The sequence below is a fragment of the Danio rerio genome, chromosome 17, assembly GCF_049306965.1.
Source record: "Danio rerio strain Tuebingen ecotype United States chromosome 17, GRCz12tu, whole genome shotgun sequence".
NCBI lineage: Eukaryota > Metazoa > Chordata > Actinopteri > Cypriniformes > Danionidae > Danio > Danio rerio.
In genome coordinates this window covers 50,458,934-50,476,505 of record NC_133192.1, presented here as the reverse complement: position 1 = coordinate 50,476,505, position 17,572 = coordinate 50,458,934, and the positions used below count along the sequence as shown (strand labels likewise).

General features: G+C 37.8%; 1 protein-coding gene across 1 annotated transcript; it reads right to left on the bottom strand.

The window, feature by feature from the left end:
- Positions 1–3,793: 3,793 nt before the first annotated feature.
- marc1 (mitochondrial amidoxime reducing component 1) lies at positions 3,794–12,445 on the bottom strand. Its single transcript, NM_001014367.2, has 7 exons — positions 12,108–12,445; positions 10,658–10,828; positions 9,975–10,140; positions 8,137–8,277; positions 8,001–8,062; positions 6,025–6,096; positions 3,794–3,961 (listed from the first exon to the last, which is right to left on the bottom strand). The coding sequence occupies exons 1-7, from the start codon at positions 12,356–12,358 to the stop codon at positions 3,847–3,849; spliced, it is 978 nt and encodes a 325-aa protein (NP_001014389.2). The 5' UTR covers positions 12,359–12,445; the 3' UTR covers positions 3,794–3,846.
- Between the last annotated feature and the right edge of the window lie 5,127 nt (positions 12,446–17,572).

Below are 17,572 nucleotides of genomic sequence, written 5' to 3'. Positions count from 1 at the left end.
TATTTGTATAGCGCTTTTACAATGTAGATTGTGTCAAAGCAGCTTCACATAAATGGTCATAGTAGCTGGAACAGTGTGGTTCAGTAACTGGAACAGTGTGGTTCAGGTTTTAGTGTTTAAGTTCAGTTCAGTTCAGTTTAGCTCAGTTCAGTGTGATTTAATCATTACTGAGAGTTCAAACACTGAAGAGCAAATTCATCGATGCGTAGCTCTACCAATCCTGAACCATGCGAGGCAGTGGCGACAGCGGAGAGGGAAAAAAAAACTTCACCTGATGGGAGTGAAAAAAAAAGAACCTTGAGAGAACCAGACTCAGTTGGGCACGACCATTTTAATTTCTCCGCTGGCCAAAAGTCTTGTGCAGAACTTCATTCGTCATGGTTCACATCACCAAGGACTGTGATTTCAGGTAAAAAAATCTTGTTTCCTGTTGTACTAAAGGGGGGGAATGGATCTGTTTAGTGAATTTACAGCTGATTTTCACTATTGAGTGAATAATCTCTTTAAGATCTTTGCTCATGGAAGAATATTGTCTTGATCTCATGGTTTAACTTTAAGAGAACTGTACAACAATTTAGCTGTGTTAAAATGTGTAATGGGTCACTCTATATTTAAAAGCGAGAAAACACTTCAAGAATTGAGTAAATTCAAAATGTGATTGTCATTACTCTGCTCGGTTTGTCATCCTTGTGAGATATTTCACGTGGAGGTGCTAGCTGTCTGTCAGGAAGACAATAATGAACCGCTTTCCCACTTCAAAACATTGGATGAGCCTGTTTGCTGAATGATTGACAAACATGCTTTCCATCTGCCCTGGAAATGGGGTTTGTGTGGGTCAAATGTGCCATCCCCAGTTTCATCCCCATAAGGTAAATGACTGGTAAATCGCACATTATGGAGCATTTTGAAAATGTAAAAATGCAGATTGTTTTCTGTGAGAGTAGGGGAATAAAATATATACATTTTGAACAGTATAAAATCATTATCTATGGAATGGTTCCCATGCAGATAGACATCCAAGAGTGTATGTATGCGTGCGTGTTGATGATGCTTAGAAAGATGGATTTCATCTCAATTCCCTCCCAAGAATTCTACTGCCTGACTACGACTGACTACATTTTGACACCCATGAGACATTTATTTAATTTTTTTGAGTTGTGTAATCTTTCTATGTATTATTTTCATTATAAATTATTTTATTTCATGAAAATGTTTGTGCCTTCATACCATCATGGTTTTCCATAGTAGTTATTTTCTTCTGTAGAACATAAGAGATTTGTTTTAAATGCATTTTTTGACCATTTAATGAAAGTTGAAGGTAACCAGAACTGTTTATGTTTAATATTTTAATAGAATAACCAATATATACACTCAATGACCACTTTATTAAATACACCTTACTAGTACCGGGTTGGACCCACTTTTGCTTTCAGAACTGCCTTAATCCTTCTCGGCGTAGAATCAACAAAATACTGGTAACATTCCTCTAAGATTTTGGTCCATATTGGCATGATAGCATCATGGATCCATGCTTTCATGTAATTGAGACCAAATTCTGAGCCTACTATCCAAACGTTGCAGCAGAAATCGCAACATTTTAACAATCTTCTATTGTCCAATTGTGGTGAGCCTGTGCTAATTGTAGCCTCAGTTTCCTGTTCTTAGCTGACAGGAGTGGCACCCGATGTGGTCTTTCGCTGCTGTAGCCAATCTTTCTCGAGGTTGGACGTAGTGTGCGTTCAGAGATGATCTGCTGCATCTCGGTTTTAACGAGTGTTTATTTGAGTTACTGTTGCGTTTCTATCAGCTCAAACCAGTCTGGCCATTCTCCTCTGGCATCAACAAGGCATTTGCACCCTCAGAACTGCCGCTCACTGGATATTTTCTCTTTTTCGGATCCTTCTTTGTAAACTCTAGAGATGGCTGTGCGTGAAAATCCCAGTAGATTAGCAGTCCCTGAAATACTCATAACTGCCCGTCTGGCACCAACAACCATGCCATGTTCAAAGCCACCTAAATCACCTTTCTTACCCATTCTGATGCTCAGTTTGAACTGCAGCAGATCATCTTGACCATGTCTACATGCATCGAGTTGCTGCCATGTGATTGGCTGATTCGAAATTTACGTTAAAAAGCAGTTGGACAGGTGTACCTAATAAAGTGGCCGGTGAGTGTCTGTGGGTAGATGCGATATGAGGGTGATGAACGACATTTAAAAAAAACATTGTTTATTGATTTCATCCATGTTAATTAATCTTGATAAATCTGAAGAAATTATGATAGTATAAAAACAACAGGCATTCAAATAAATTATTTGGAAAATCCGGTATTTATAGGTTCACTCTCAAAAAAAATTAAAAATCAATCGTATTGTTACAATTCATAATTATTTGAAACCTCATTCCTGCTCCTTTCATGGTTAGCTTAGCAACTATGTATGTACAATAATGCACTGTAAATATGAACGTCTACAGCCATTCACAAACCACAGAAACAGCGCCATCTACTGGATGTTGTCCGAATGAAAACAATACTGATTAGATTTCTAAAGGCTTTATGTTCAGCAAGCATGATCTCTTTTTAGCATCACAATATCAGTAATCCTATTCAATAAATCGGTGTGTGATTGATGAAGTCATATTGGGAGTATTTAATCATGATATTTGCATTTGACTAAATAATTGCAGATGCTCGTATGTGTGTGTGTGTGTGTGTGTGTGTGTGTGTGTGTGAGGGGGCTGGGAGATTTAAACCAAGATGTTGATTTGTGATTGTACATGAATCTAGTATTACACTGCACTACTATTTGACAATTCACTCTGAAATTTGAGAGATCCAAAAACACAAGAATCACAGAATTCCCATCATCTTGCTATAAAAACTTGTTGGCCACATCACTGAAAACTAATAAACTCACCCATGTGACAACGAATAAATCAGCTATTTTTTGGATCCCGCATAAATGATGTTTTTGTTGTTGTTGCAGTTTGTTTTGGATGCAATGCTCACATTCACATTTGCTGAACCCTTTGGTTTGGAATCTCTGACATTTGATCTACTCCAATCCTAACACTGAACATTTTACAAAATCATCTTTATATATGAGCAATATCACACTCGTAGCAGTGCAATATGGCTGTATATCGGCACTGGTGAGAGGCATGCGTTCGCACGAGGCTGCAGGCCGAGTGCCTTAGTGCCCCCACCAGTGCCGATATACAGCCATATCGCACTGCTACGAGTGTAATATTGCGTTTATACAACAGTTTGACAGCATAATTGTGTATATAAAAACAAAATCAAACATGGAGTCTCAAAAACCCTTTTGTACTCTTCATCTTTTAAACTTTAGATCTGTAGTGTCTGCTTTTTGCTGGCTGTATGTGGGTGGAGTAATACATAAAGGGTAAAGAGGCTGTACGGGGGCTGATATTACTTAAATATATCACGGCTATCAGCCAATCAGATTCGAGAACCAGACAGAATAGTTGTATGTATGTATGTATGTATGTACAGTATGTGTATATATATATATATATATATATATATATATATATATATATATATATATATATATATATATATATATATATATATATACAAAAATTGCCCATATATATACACACACACACACACACACACACACACACACACACACATATATATATATATATATATATATATATATATAGTTTTATTTATTTATACTCATTACTTATAATTACTCAATGAAAATGATGAAAAATATGACTGATTAAATCTAGTTTAGAACTGATGTAAAGGATGGCCTGTCTGCTTGTAATCATTAGATTTTAATATTCTGCATTGCATCCAGTCTGGCCTGTTTTAATAGGTGATCTTATAAACTGGTTCACCGACATGAAGAACACCCGTTTTCCTGACGGTGTAATACTGTCCCAGTATTGGTGAGGTTTTCTGCTTGGGGTCAGTCATTCGATAGCTTTGAAGAAAAGAAAAAGAAGTAGGTGATAAAACTGTGGACGATACAACCTTATGACATTTCCCTACTGTATATGCATAGAGCAAGAGTTTTGTTGAACAATGCCCTGTGATTTTCAATAGTAAGTTGTTTTAATTAGAGATCAACAGATTAAGGAGTCAGCTTGTGTTAGAGAAAGGATGACATTTTATTCATATTAATTAGCATTGGCCGATTGTGCTACAAATTAGGCACAGGCACATATAAGAGCAGCTTGATGTTACAACTTAAGTGAGTTAAATACATTATTTATTATCATTGAGGTCAGTTCTGCGCAGCATACTCATCACTGTTTGGAGATTTTCACTGTTTCAATAGTTTGTATTACAAATACTGCAAGTCAAATGCATTTCAATCAACTGACATGAAGTTGGATTGTCACAAAGTCACATCTCACATCTTTGGATAGTCACATCTAAAAAGTTACGCCATTGACATCAACATAAAAGCTCAGCCAGTATCATTTTAAAGGATGACTCCATATAAAATAGGCTCATTTTACAAGTCCTATATTAAAGAGTTGAGTTTCACCGTTTTTAAATCCAATTAAGCCAAAGATTGAGCGAGATAGGAGGACTTTTAGCTTAGCTTAGCATAAATAATTGAATTGTATTAGACCGTTAGCATCTCTCTCAAACTATTCTAGAGAATTGACAATTTTGATATTTAAAGCGAGACTCTTCTGTGGTTACATCATATACCAAGTGCAACTGAAAACGTTTGCAATTTCTGTCAGTATTAGTTAGGGCTGGGCAATTTTGAGCAGTTTTCTCAGGTTTAAAGTTTACATCACTATGTTTAAATGAAAATCAGTTTTCAACATAACATGTGACGCTCCCCTCTACGCTATTTACCCCTTATTCGCTCTCACCGCCGGAGCTGAAGGCAGACAGCGTTGTCGCCAGGGCAGCCAGAGCGACCTTTGACGCTCTCGCCGCTTTTGGTGTGAACCTACAGTTAAGAACTTTTTTAAACATGTAAACACCGCAATCAAACTATTACCGTTGTGTAGAATTTTCGCCGCATTTTGTGACGGGAATAAAACACACAGCTTTTTGACGCTACCTAACGAGTGCATCCCAGTTACCAAGAAATGCAGAGGGGTTTATTTCTCTCATTCACCGTGTGGTATCAAACACTGAATTAAAAATACACGCTTCCAGCAGTTCCTTGAATCAAATACCTCAATTGTCTCGAGGGGCATGAATGAAATGTTCCTGAATGAAAGTGCCAAACTGCAGTTAAAGTCCACTACTTAATAATTTGGCAAATAATTTGATTACTGAAGCCCATGTAAACACAGTCACTGTCTTTCTCCCCTGTGTCTGTGTGTTTGTTTTGCCTCTGTAAAAATTAGCATGTGTCCAAACCGAAACTCCCTCTTTCCCTCCTCCGACACTTGCCCCTAAACAGAGCTAGACACACCCACTTTCCTGACTTTTTCCAATCTAGATATGTTAAAACACCCTGCTGAAACAGGGGGATTTCGTGGCCTTTTAACATCGAATTTTTTGAACATGTTTTGACTAGCAGACAGTAAAAACAAAAGAATTTCGCCATTTTGGACAATTAAAAAGTGTATTTTATCTGCTGCAAAACAGTTGCAGAATGACACTGTATGTCTGTAACAAAATATAAAACATTCAAAGTATTTTAAATAGCCACTAAAGAACTAAAATGTGCTGTCCACGTATGTAGCCACTAAGCAATATGGAGGTTAAGATATTGTGCAATGTGCATTAACTTTTTATTGTTTGGGGCCATTAATTATTTTATAATTTTATAAGATAAGCCTATAAACAAAATGAAAACTGCTGTTGTATAGTACAGTGATTCATTTTCTAGATTTTGTAATAATAAAACACTGAGGCAAACAAGCCTGATAACACGTAACTGATTAACAAAATATCTTTGGCTGGAGGCAAAGGAAGAAAATGATTTACTAAAATGGACTTGCTGCCCAAAATTTGTAGATCATATGTTCACAAGTGTAATGTAGACAGTGTCTGTCTGTGTGCACTTACGTTTTGAGAGTGTCAAGCGGTTCTTTCCGAGAGAAGACTCCAGTCTCAGGGTCAACAGTGGTAAAAAGGCATCTAAATATATTAATAAACACAAGTAAAGGGATTAGCATACCCAAAATTGAACATGCTGTTAGTAATTACTCACCATCATGTCATTCAAAACCCCTGACACCTATGTTTGTCTTCGAAACACAAAATATATTTTAACTAAATCTGAGAGCTCCCTTATCCTCCATTTATAGTGATGATGCTGAGATGTTTGAAGTCCAGAAAAAATACCAAAAAGCCATATGCCCTTAATGGTTCAATCAGAATGTTATTAAGCTACGAAAATACTTTTGTGTGCACACAAAACTTAAATAGTTCTCCTCAGTGTCAGTATAATGTGCACGTTCATGAGCCCTGATGTATACCTGCGTGTGACTTCCTCAGTTTGAACCAAAGCAGAACCGCATCTGAGGTTTAATAAAGTCATTATTTTAGTTTTAAGTGCGCACAAAATATTTCTCATATGTTTAGAACACTCCAATAAATCCAACAAAGGCATGTTTGGTTTGTGGATGTTTGTTTGGTAGCTTTCTAAATTGGAGCTTCCCTGATTTAATCTAAAATATCTTAATTTGTGTTTCAAAAGATAAGAGTTTGATGAAAGTAATTTAATTGTCTATTTACTTGCATTTTAATGCCATATCTGAACCATTAGATATATTCGTGGCAAAACCTATACTCAACATAACATATATCACATGTAATCATATCGGTTTAGAACATCTGTTTCAGCATACAAATTATACAGCTGCAAAATATACAATTAAAAACAACAAACAAATGAATACATCATAAAAATAAAAATAAAAAAAACATTTTTCCTGGTGTCACTTAGCTAAAAATGTCCTAAAGAGAGTTAATTTCTTATAAAAACCTTTATTAAAAACAGGGCAGTCCAGGAGATATGAGTTTTACTCATTTTTTGGGTTGAACTAAACTTTCACAGCTAACATTAACTAATCTACTAACAGTAAATGATTTATTTTATTTCTACTTTACATTCCACAGCCTATGATGACTAGTAAATGACATATTTTATTTCTACTTTACATTCCACAGCCTAAGACCATTAGTAAATGGTGAATTTTACTTCTACGTTATATGTAGTCTAACGATACTAGTAAAATGGTCAATTTTATTTCTACATTACATTCCACAGCCTAAAACTACTAGTAAATGACGCATTTTATTTCTACTTTACATTCCACAGCCTAAAGCCTGGCTTATACTTCCGCGTCAAGTGACCGGCGTAACCCACGGCGCATGCAACGCCCGTAGCTGTGCATTTATACTTCTGCGCGCTGTCTCTGTTGGTCTGCATTAACACTTCCGAAACGCTAGTTGGCAGTGAGGTGTAAATGTTTCTCTGTGTCGAGTTTCTTCGCTGCTGTTTTGCTTTTCCTGAACACTTCCTGGATGTACAAGTGGCTCAAACTCGCTCATTTTGAGGCAGGAACCGTGCAACAACTTTAACTATGAGGTAAACACAAAACAAAACTTTCCATCCGGAGCTCCTTCAAGGGACTCCACACTTGTAAACAATCGCTCGCGCCATTCGTGCGGCTCTCTGTCCCGCCCAGACTCGTCAGCGCAACCAAGCCGACCAATCACAGAGCTTGCGCTACGCGTTGTTGCGACGTGTAGTTACATTTTTTGAGAGGTGCACATCAGTGACCAGAAGTCACTGCAGTTTAATGCAGAAGTTCTGAAGTTTAATGCAGAAGTATAAATTAGCCTTAAGACCATTAGTAAATGAAGTATTTTATTTCTACTTTACATTCCAGTCTAAGACTACTAGTAAATGGTGGATTTTATTTCTACATTACATTCCACAGCTTAAGACTACTAGTAAATGGTGGATTTTATTTCTACGTTACGTTCCACAGCCTAAAACTACTAGTAAATGAGATATTTTATTTCTACTTTACCGTCCACAGCCTATGACTCTTTTCAACTCCACTTCTCCAATACGAATATGATCCCATGTGTCCTGGTTAACATATCACATAAATAGTTAATACCTTACATTGACATTGTGTCATGTTTTATTTAACTCTATTATACCTCAGTGAAGGCTTCACAGTCACTGACAACAATACTGGGCCGAAACTGAAAGACAGAAAGATCCTTGTCCAGTCGGCTGTTCAGGTCTCCAACAGAGGCCTCAGTCATGAGCATGACCGGAGCAGCATCGGGGTAGGCCACCTGAAGAATAGCCAAACACAGATCAGATGACGGCAGTGACTAAATGAAAATATCTCACAGACATGAAGCATAATAAATCTACTTTAATTCACAGTCATGATGACTTTTGAATCAAAACTGTTATTTAAAATAAGTCTATGATGCTAGTCTTGTGCATTGTGGAGATGTGACAAAACAACCACAATTTTTTTTTATTTTTACAAAGAATTGTACTTGAAGTGTTGAAAGAAATTTAAAGCAAAGCTATACAACACTATAAAGAATTTGAATGTATTAATATTTAAGATTTCTCCCTATTCATTTCAAAAGAGCGATGTTTCTCTAGTAAAAAATTATTACATATTAATTCATTCATTCGGCTTAGTGTCTTTTCAGGAGTCACCACATCGCAATGAACCGCCAACTATTCCAGCATATGTTTTACGCAGAGGATGTCTTTCCAGCCACAACCCAGTTCTGGGAAACACCCATACACTCTCACATTCACAGACACACACTCATATACTAAGGCCAATTCAGATCATCCAATTCCCCTGTACCGCATGTCTTTGGACTGTGGGGGAAAACCGGAGCACCCGAAAGAAACCCACTCGAACACGGGGAGAACACGCAAACTCTCATCACATTTTATTAGATGCTATTAATAGTATAGTATTCTTAGAAACAGTTTTCTTGCAATGTTTAAATCCAACATTGAGTCCAACATTGCTCAATTCCAACACTGAATTACTGTTATTTACTTTTGTATGAGTAATTTACTCACATTTAATATGTCTGTTTTGATTATGTTTCATCTTGAAGTTATACTTATTTTAATTTCAAAGGGTGTAGATTAAAGAAAGAAAGAAAAACAGGCAGATTACACTACAGGTAGACAAGCAGGCTCCATTTTCCAAGTGGTTTCAAGCATTTTATCCAAAATCTAAGCACTTTTCAAACCTTGACAGTCAGTTTTACTGGGTTCTCACTCTTGGGCAAATGTACACTTTCCTGACTTCTTCATGATTTTCAAAAACCCAACTAAAAAGTTGAACTTCCATGACTTGCCTGTATAATAAACGGGAAAAACAGGCCACTGTTGAGCTTTTTAGAATATTTTAAGAACACTTAAGAACAATAATTCAACATTTAACTCAGACTTTGAAAAATATCTCTTGTCTCCCTCTGCCACATACGATAGCTTGATAGGGTTTTAAAACCTTTACACTTAGTTTTTCTGTATGCTACTGTTTAACACCATTTGAAGTGGTCATTTACTGTATAAGCCAAAGCTCCTAAAGCCTATCCTGGAATGTTTGCTTAAGTTAACAGCATTTGACTGAAGTGAATGCCAGTTGAGTGAAAACGGAGCTAAAAAAATAGACCAACCAAAATATTATGTAACTGACTGTGCAATAAAAAAGTGATATTTCACACTGTAAAAAATGCTGGGTTCCACACAAATCCTTTATGCTGTCTCAACACAAATCGATTAATAGTTTTTATAAATGTAAGTGGATTGAACAAAACAATTAAATTATATGAGTTTTATCAACTCATTTTAATTAGGTAGTTTGAACAAGCAGCAAAGATCATTTTTGTGTGCATAACTGTTATTCCTATTAAAAAAAACTACATTCAAGGGTTTATATAAATAAAACCTTTCCAATACTATTACTTTACAAAAAAATAGCGTAAGACAAGACTGTCCATCAAACCTCATCATCTTTAGGAAATAGGGGCTCTTTCTCATGAGGCCTCTGGGGCTTCAGATCGGGTTCATAATGCACCAGGCGAACAGGTTTGTCTGCTTCCAGAAATCGAGTGAGCCATTCAGAGACCTTGTCGCCACAGTCCCTGCCCTGGACATCTACACTGAAGACTCTACACACAAAAACAAACGTTTCACAATGTCACATCCACTTTTAGTCTTAAAAAAGAAACTTTGTTCACATTAACAAAGCATGACTTGTAATCAAGTGGCAACGTCCCTTGTGAAACTAATACAGGGGTAACTGAAACTGCAATTCATCGAAATTCCGCTAGTCTCGGCTCCTTAATAGAGCACATTTCTATGAACCCCACTGTTAACTTTACAGCTGAAAAAAGGCGTTTACTGCCCGGAACAAAAGAAGATTGGTGTATATAGCTAATGTTAGCCTCCATGATAACTGTGAGCGGGTGAATTTTTTTATAACTCATCCGTTTGGTTTACATTAAGTTATACTGAATCCGCATAATTAAGGGCGTGGCCACTTGAGTGACAGCTAAGTCTCGCTGGTCAACATCACGTCACCTCAGCTGATTCCGGCTGATTAGCCACTGAACTCAGCATATACATCGCATTTCTGTTTTGTTTTCTGTGACTTTCAGGACTACTTAATGTAAAACTTGAGTAAACCTGCAGTCCACAACCAAATCGCTGGCCTTGTTAAGAGGAAACTTCAGCTCCTCCATCTGCGGTCCATTGAGGCTCACATGTCCACCCTCACAGGTCAAAGACACCAACACAAGACGCGGCTGCTGTCGGCCTGTCACCATGTGGCCATCCTCGGTGATTACCAGCCAGTGACTACAGAAAGAAGAAAGTCAGAAAAATATTTTTTGTGTGTGTGTGATATTTTATACATTTACAAAGGTTTCTGCTAATTTATGATGTCATGGAGCGGTTGTGGAGTTTGAGGCACGTCGGAGGCCTGTAAATGAGACTCGAAGACACAAGTTTAGCCTGGTTTTAGAGGGGTTTTGGTCACTTCCAGGCTGATTTCCAGCCTGGTTTTAGCTGGTCAGGCTGGAAAGTGAACAGCTAAAAACATCTAAAAACAGCTTGACCAGCCTGGAAGTGGCCAAAACCCCTCTAAAACCAGGCTGGTCGACCAGCTAAAACCACCCAATCATCCTAGGCTGGTTTCAGCTGGATTTTTCAGCAGTATACACACAGGTAAATTTAACAGAGTTTTGATTTAAGAGATAAAAATGTAACATTACAATGCAGTCAAAGTTGTACTGCTCGAAAGCAGTTTATGTCATCAATATAATCAAATTTAATCAAAATATAAATGTTATTCATCACATTGTTTTTGATGTCCCTTCTGAAAAAAACAGCTTAAACCGTTTACCATAACGGTTTACGGTTTAACGGTTTACCATAACTTTCTCTCGCATAACTACTTTAGAAACGTTAAAAGACTTGCAAACGACAAATTTTACTAAACCTTGATGACTTGTGATAAAAAGGTTGGCTGTTTTTAGTTGATCAACCAGGCTGGTTTTAGAGGGGTTTTGGACATTTCCAGCCTGGTCATAGCTGGTCAGGCTGGGAGATGACCAGCTAAAACCAGCTTAAACAGCCTAGCAGAGCTGGGAGCCCAGCCAAAACCAGCTATGTACGGCCAAAACCAGACTGGTCAAGCTGGTTTTAGCTGGTCATTTTCCAGCCTGACCAGCTAAGACCGAAAATGACCAGCTAAGACCAGGCTGGAAATAGCTGGAAACCAGCCTGGAAGTGGCCAAAACCCCTCTAAAACCAGGCTGGTCAACCAGCTGAAACCAGCCAACCAGCTTAGGTTGGTTTAAGCTGTTTTTTTTTTTTTCAGCAGGGGTATGTCATAAGACATAACAAAAAATGTCTTAAAACGGTTTACCATAACTTTCTCTCGCATAACTACTTTAGAAACGTTAAAAGACTTGCAAACGACAAATTTTACTAAACCTTGATGACTTGTGATAAAATTGTCAGACAAATACTCCTTAACACTACTTCTATTTAACTAGCAGGCAACCGTACAAGAGCAGTGCACGGACATGCGTTCAAAATGAAAAGCTAAGATGCTTTCAAATAAGTAACTTACCGATCACGCAGTTCGCCGTATTTCAGCCCCATTCGCAGGCATTCTGCTGCCTCCACTGACACTGCTTTCCCAGACTTCAGCGGATGAACCAGCAGCTTAGTTACAACTCCCACTCGAGTTAACTTTTCCTCCCGACGCATGTATTTAAAAACAAGACCGAGTCCCAGCACAGCAACCGTTGTGCCTGCGGCGTATAGTGCGACTTTCCGATTTTGGTCAAAGATTGTCGCAAACGCTTCTTTGAGGTCCATGTTTTTGATAATATTACCTGTCTGTGGGAACTGAAGAACTTTCACTCCACTCTGATGCGCAGTATCAATTTACAAGATACAACCAATGAAAAGGCGCGTTGCTGCTGAGTACTTTTAAAGGGACCTGCCCTCATTTTTTTTTTTTTTTTGGAAGATGACATAAGATGCTTCTTCCTTTTAAACATACCACAGTTTTAAAAAATGCTCAATGTTTACTCACCCTTAAGTTGTTCCTAAATATGAAAGTTTCTTTTTTTCAGTTAAACACAAAAGATATTTGGAAGAAGGCTGACAACCTGTAACCACTGACTTTCCAGCATTTTCAGAAATAGGTCAAGGGTGAGTACACTGCCTGACAAAACTCTTGTTGCCTATCCAAGTTTTAGGAACAACAAACAATAATAACATTTGGTGTCAGAAGTGGCTTATGTAAAAGGCAAAGGCCTCTTATTTTAGCTAAATAAAATATGATAATTCCTTGATTTTTAATTATTTAAATAGGGCAGTAAATTCTGACTTTGCAAAGACAAAAATATTGTCACTTAATAGAAATAATGTCCAGTATTGAATGTGGGAAAGAATCAATATTGTGTAAGACTCCCATGAGCTTGGAGGACTGCATCCACACATCACTGCAATGACTCAAATCACTTCATCAAGATGCTTTGGATTCATCTTCAATGCCTCCTCCTTCATCTTACCTCAGACATGCTCAACAATGTTCATGTCTGGTGACTAGGCTGGCCAATCCAGCAGCACCTTGACCTTCTTTGCTTTTAGGAACTTTGATGTGGGGGCTGAAGTATGAGAAGGAGCGCTGTCCTGCTGAAGGATTCGCCCTCTCCTGTGGTTTGTAGTCTGATGTGCAGCACAAATGGCTCGATACCTCATGCTGTTGATGTTGCCAGGCAGTGTAAACCATGACATAATTTACATTTCAGGGTGAACAATGCTTTTAAAATAACTAACTAAACGGGTTAAAATCAAATAAACATCCAATCCCACATTTAAATACAGCCTACTATATTTATTTATAGTCCAAACTACATTGAAGTGTATTAAACTGTAAATATGACAGGATTTACAAACCTGTAGTAGTCGTTTTACCTGTAGTGAACTAATAAACTTTCATAAATAACGTAGAATACTTTGTCTTTTACTACAGTAAACTGTTGAGTATTGTAATATACCTTATAGATGTAGAAAACTACAGTACTGCGTCATTTGTTTATATCACTGGAGTTATTGTGTTAGCATAGCAGGCAAAGAGTTACCACAACATTCATTCAAGTTTACTATAGTAAAATTCAAAAATCATCTTGTGCTGTTCACTTTAGGTTACTATACTATTTGTTCCTGTGGGACCCTACTTTTAGGGTGCTTTCACATCTACACTTTTGTTTCGGAACCTGTCTCGATTGCCCAGTTAACGCAGTTCGTTTGGCATATGTGAACAGGGCAATCGCGCTCTGTTCCGCACCAAAGTAATCGCTCCGAGATCGCTTGAATGAGGTGGTCTCGGCTCGATTGAAACGAACCCTGGAGCGGTTCGATTACAGTGAGAAAGCGATCCGATCCGAGCGCGGTTATATCACAGTGTTTTATGGATATGTAATAGGCTTACGGCTATATGAAGAGAGAATTATGAGTATGGCGGGAAGTTTCACAAGTCTCCGGATGCCCGCAAACGAGTGATGATCTCCCGGTAATCTCGCGTCTCCCTCCCGGTCCTCAAATAGGCTACGTCGCGCACCCTTCTCACCCCTCCCCACCGCATCTCTCCTCAGACACGTCACGCGCGCGCACCCTGTCAATCACCACCAAACCACCACCTCTCCTGACAGCTGAGCGGGACGCTGCAAAATAAACCCTGACACTCTAACCAATGTGAGGAGAGTTTACTCGCACGTGACTTGTTTTAGCTCTTTTGGTCCGATTAGAAACTTTGCAATGTGAAAGTGAACCGCTCCAAGAGCAAAGAGCAACAATGTAACAATTGTAATCTCTGTTTCGGAACAACTGAATCGATTCACAGGTGTGAAAGCACCCTTAGTTTCTTCTTGAATGTCCTGTTTCACTCTAAAATGTTACAATTTAACACAATGACATTTAGAAATGTTCCTGGTTCAGAAGTTATCGCAGATGGGCTAATAAATTACTCCCACATAGCAACATTTTTCTGGCCCAGCTCTGGCCCACACAATCAGCTTTTACTTGGCCCACATGCCACAGTGAATTCTGGTACATGACTGAAACAATGACTTCCAGACAAGGGCCAAACATGGACCATACCCGGGCCAAGTCTCAACCAAGTTAATAATCAATAACTGGGCCTGAAATGGGCCAAATATGCTGGTGTGTCAAGACTGCAATTAAATTGATAAACTCATGAAGCATTGCGCTTTAACTGCACTATTGGCATACTTTTTCTCAAAGCGACCTGATTGGTAGAATGTTTTACTTATTTAAAAAATAATTTACATGTATTTTAAATGTGGGTCAAGACAGGCCAAACTTACATGGCCCACATATAAATTATTAACATCAGGGCCAAATACTACATTTTACATCTGGCCCAAGTCTTGTTTGCTGCCTTAAAGATGACAAAACTGGGTCATGTTTGACCCACGGATGAAAGCTTGGTGTGCCAGATTTATGCCAAAACTGGGCCAGAATTCTTTGCTACCTGGGTGCATGAAATGATTTTACCCTTTTTGTTTTTTTTCCCCTCTCCGCTGTCGCCACTGGCTTGCATGGTTCAGGATCTGAAAAGCTACTCATCGATGGATTTGCTCTTCAGTGTTTGGACTCTCAATAATGACTTCAAACCACACTGAACTGGGCTAAACTGAACTGAACTTAAACACTAAAAATTGAACTACCCAGATCCAGTTACTATGACCATTTATGTGAAGCTGCTTCGACAAAATCTACATTGTAAAAGTGCTATACAAATAAAGCTGAATTGACATTGAATTCAATTTATCAATCAAAAACATGCAGTTAGTTATGGAAAATGTTTCACCAAATGATTTGGGGGATTAGGAAACCTTTTTAGGTATATTTACATGATAAAAACGTTCAAATAAGAACTGACAATCTATAAGTTTTTTTATTTTATTTTTTTTACTCAAAAGGGGCCTGAAAATGCGAATTTTTGAAAATGGGGTTCAAAACTTCAGGTTGTTGAAAACATTATTTTAATATTATCCTCATATGGTGTTCAGTCTATAGCAGTGGTTTTCAAACTAGAGAGCCATATGCTGCGTCCCAATTCACATGCTGTCCTTCCTAAATAGTATTTGAAAATAAGATGAATATGTCCCAAACCATAATATGTTGAAAAGGAAATACGTCAAAGGTAAACATTTGAAGTGTAGGGTTGCATCCGAAATTACATAGTTCCATACTATATAGAGAAATTACCAACTTACGCCACACGGGTTCAACCGCGCATACCAGTTGCAAAAAAAGACCGGTTGCATTAGCAAACATGTCGTGTTGTGCGATAGGATGCCAAAATCGAAAGTCCAAAAAATAGAAAACTTAAATTTCACCGTATACCACACTGCTTATAATGCCAACTGCAGACGTCTTTGGCTAACAGCCATCAGAAGAGCTGAACGGAGTGAGGACCTAATTAAAAATGCTGAGCTCTGCAGTTCTCATTTCACATCAGGTAAGTTCACGCTATGCTGAATCATACACATTACTTGATTTTGATTGCAGCAATGATTCAGCAAAAACAGTTAAATATGGTGAATTAAACTGCGCACACTAAATGCTTAGAATGCAATGTAAAAGTGTAAGTTCACATACCCTGCCATACAGGTGCAGTTCACAGTCAGAATGCAGTTGCTTTGCTTGTTGATGATTACCCAGGCCATGTATAGCTCCGTCTTCTTTCCCTGTCTTTGGCCAGGCAGAACCTTGATTTTTAGCACTGCAAAGTGTTGAATCTGCTTATTATGTAACATTATTTCTTGCACATGACCACATAGAACAATTTTGTTCTAAATATCAAAATTGTTGGCATCCAAAGACTTGTAGGCCTTTAGCTTTTTTTTTATAAAATCACTCAGAGTTTTAATGAGATTGTATATTTGGGGCTGGATGCTTGGGCATTTTATCTTATCCAATATCCATTGGGAGGGTGCTATCGCAAATGGACCTGTCAGACGAACGGCGCTTACTTTAACGTTAGTTTTGCCGAATCACTGTGCTTCTCACTGGGTGACAAGCTGTTATAATATGCTAAAAGTATTATGTAATTAATATATATATATATATATATATATATATATATATATATATATATATATATATATATATATATATATATTATGTAATCAATATAACTCTAATACAACAACAAACTCTGTACCGCATCAGATGTCATTCCCTCGCTGTAAATGCTAGCGCTCTAGTTTTTTCTCTGCAACCTCGCCGTGCAAGCATCCTAAATGTTTACAAACCGGTATAATTCGTCTATAGTGAAAAATAGGTAATTAACTATATTTAAAACCAGTCCGTTATATGCTTCAGCGCCAAAGCACAAACTGCTTTGTTAAATAAAGCCTAAATAAAGTTAAAGTGAAATATTCAGTTTCAGATAAACTTTTATTAAACAGTTTTCCTTTTTAATGACAAAATCATCCATTGTGCATCCATTCAACTTAATTAGTTTAATCACGTAATTTGAATAAGCAAGAGAGGCTTTTAAAATGTGAACTTGTTTCCAGATTACCTCAAAGGAATGAACTTGGTTAGAAGACTGAGAGAACTCAGAAACTCGTTGTGAGAGGGAAGAAGTCTAACAAATAAATTGCTTAAAACTAGGGGTGTAACGATTTATCGTTGTACGATTTATTGCGATGCAAAAATGTCACAATATGCATCGTGGCACTATGACGATTTGATTACGATATGACGTACGTTTTCTCTTGTTAGTTGAGCTGTTTGCACGTGAGCTAAGTTCCACCTGCTGTCGCACGTGAGTTCAGATTGCAGCAGCAGTAATGTTAGCAGACCAAGATGAGTGAAGTTGAAATAGAGGATGGCCCATCCTCTCAAAATCAGACGTCTGGCATCATTTCGGTTGTACAGTCATTGCTTTAGACTCGTCCGCTTTTTGACACGCATACTGGGTCAAACATAGCCGAAGTTTTAAAGTCTTCACAGTCATTTACTTTGCACAGCGACATAGATGCCTCC

What these genes read in the sequence shown, in the direction of transcription:
- marc1 (NM_001014367.2), bottom strand. Translation starts at nt 12,358, where the DNA reads ATGGACCTCAAAGAAGCGTTTGCGACAATCTTTGACCAAAATCGGAAA. An exon ending in TACGGCGAACTGCGTGATCG is followed by an intron (nt 10,829 to 12,107) that starts GTAAGTTACTTA and finishes TTCTTTCTGTAG; the next exon opens with TCACTGGCTGGTAATCACCG. An exon ending in TATTTCCTAAAGATGATGAG is followed by an intron (nt 8,278 to 9,974) that starts GTTTGATGGACA and finishes GCTATTCTTCAG; the next exon opens with GTGGCCTACCCCGATGCTGC.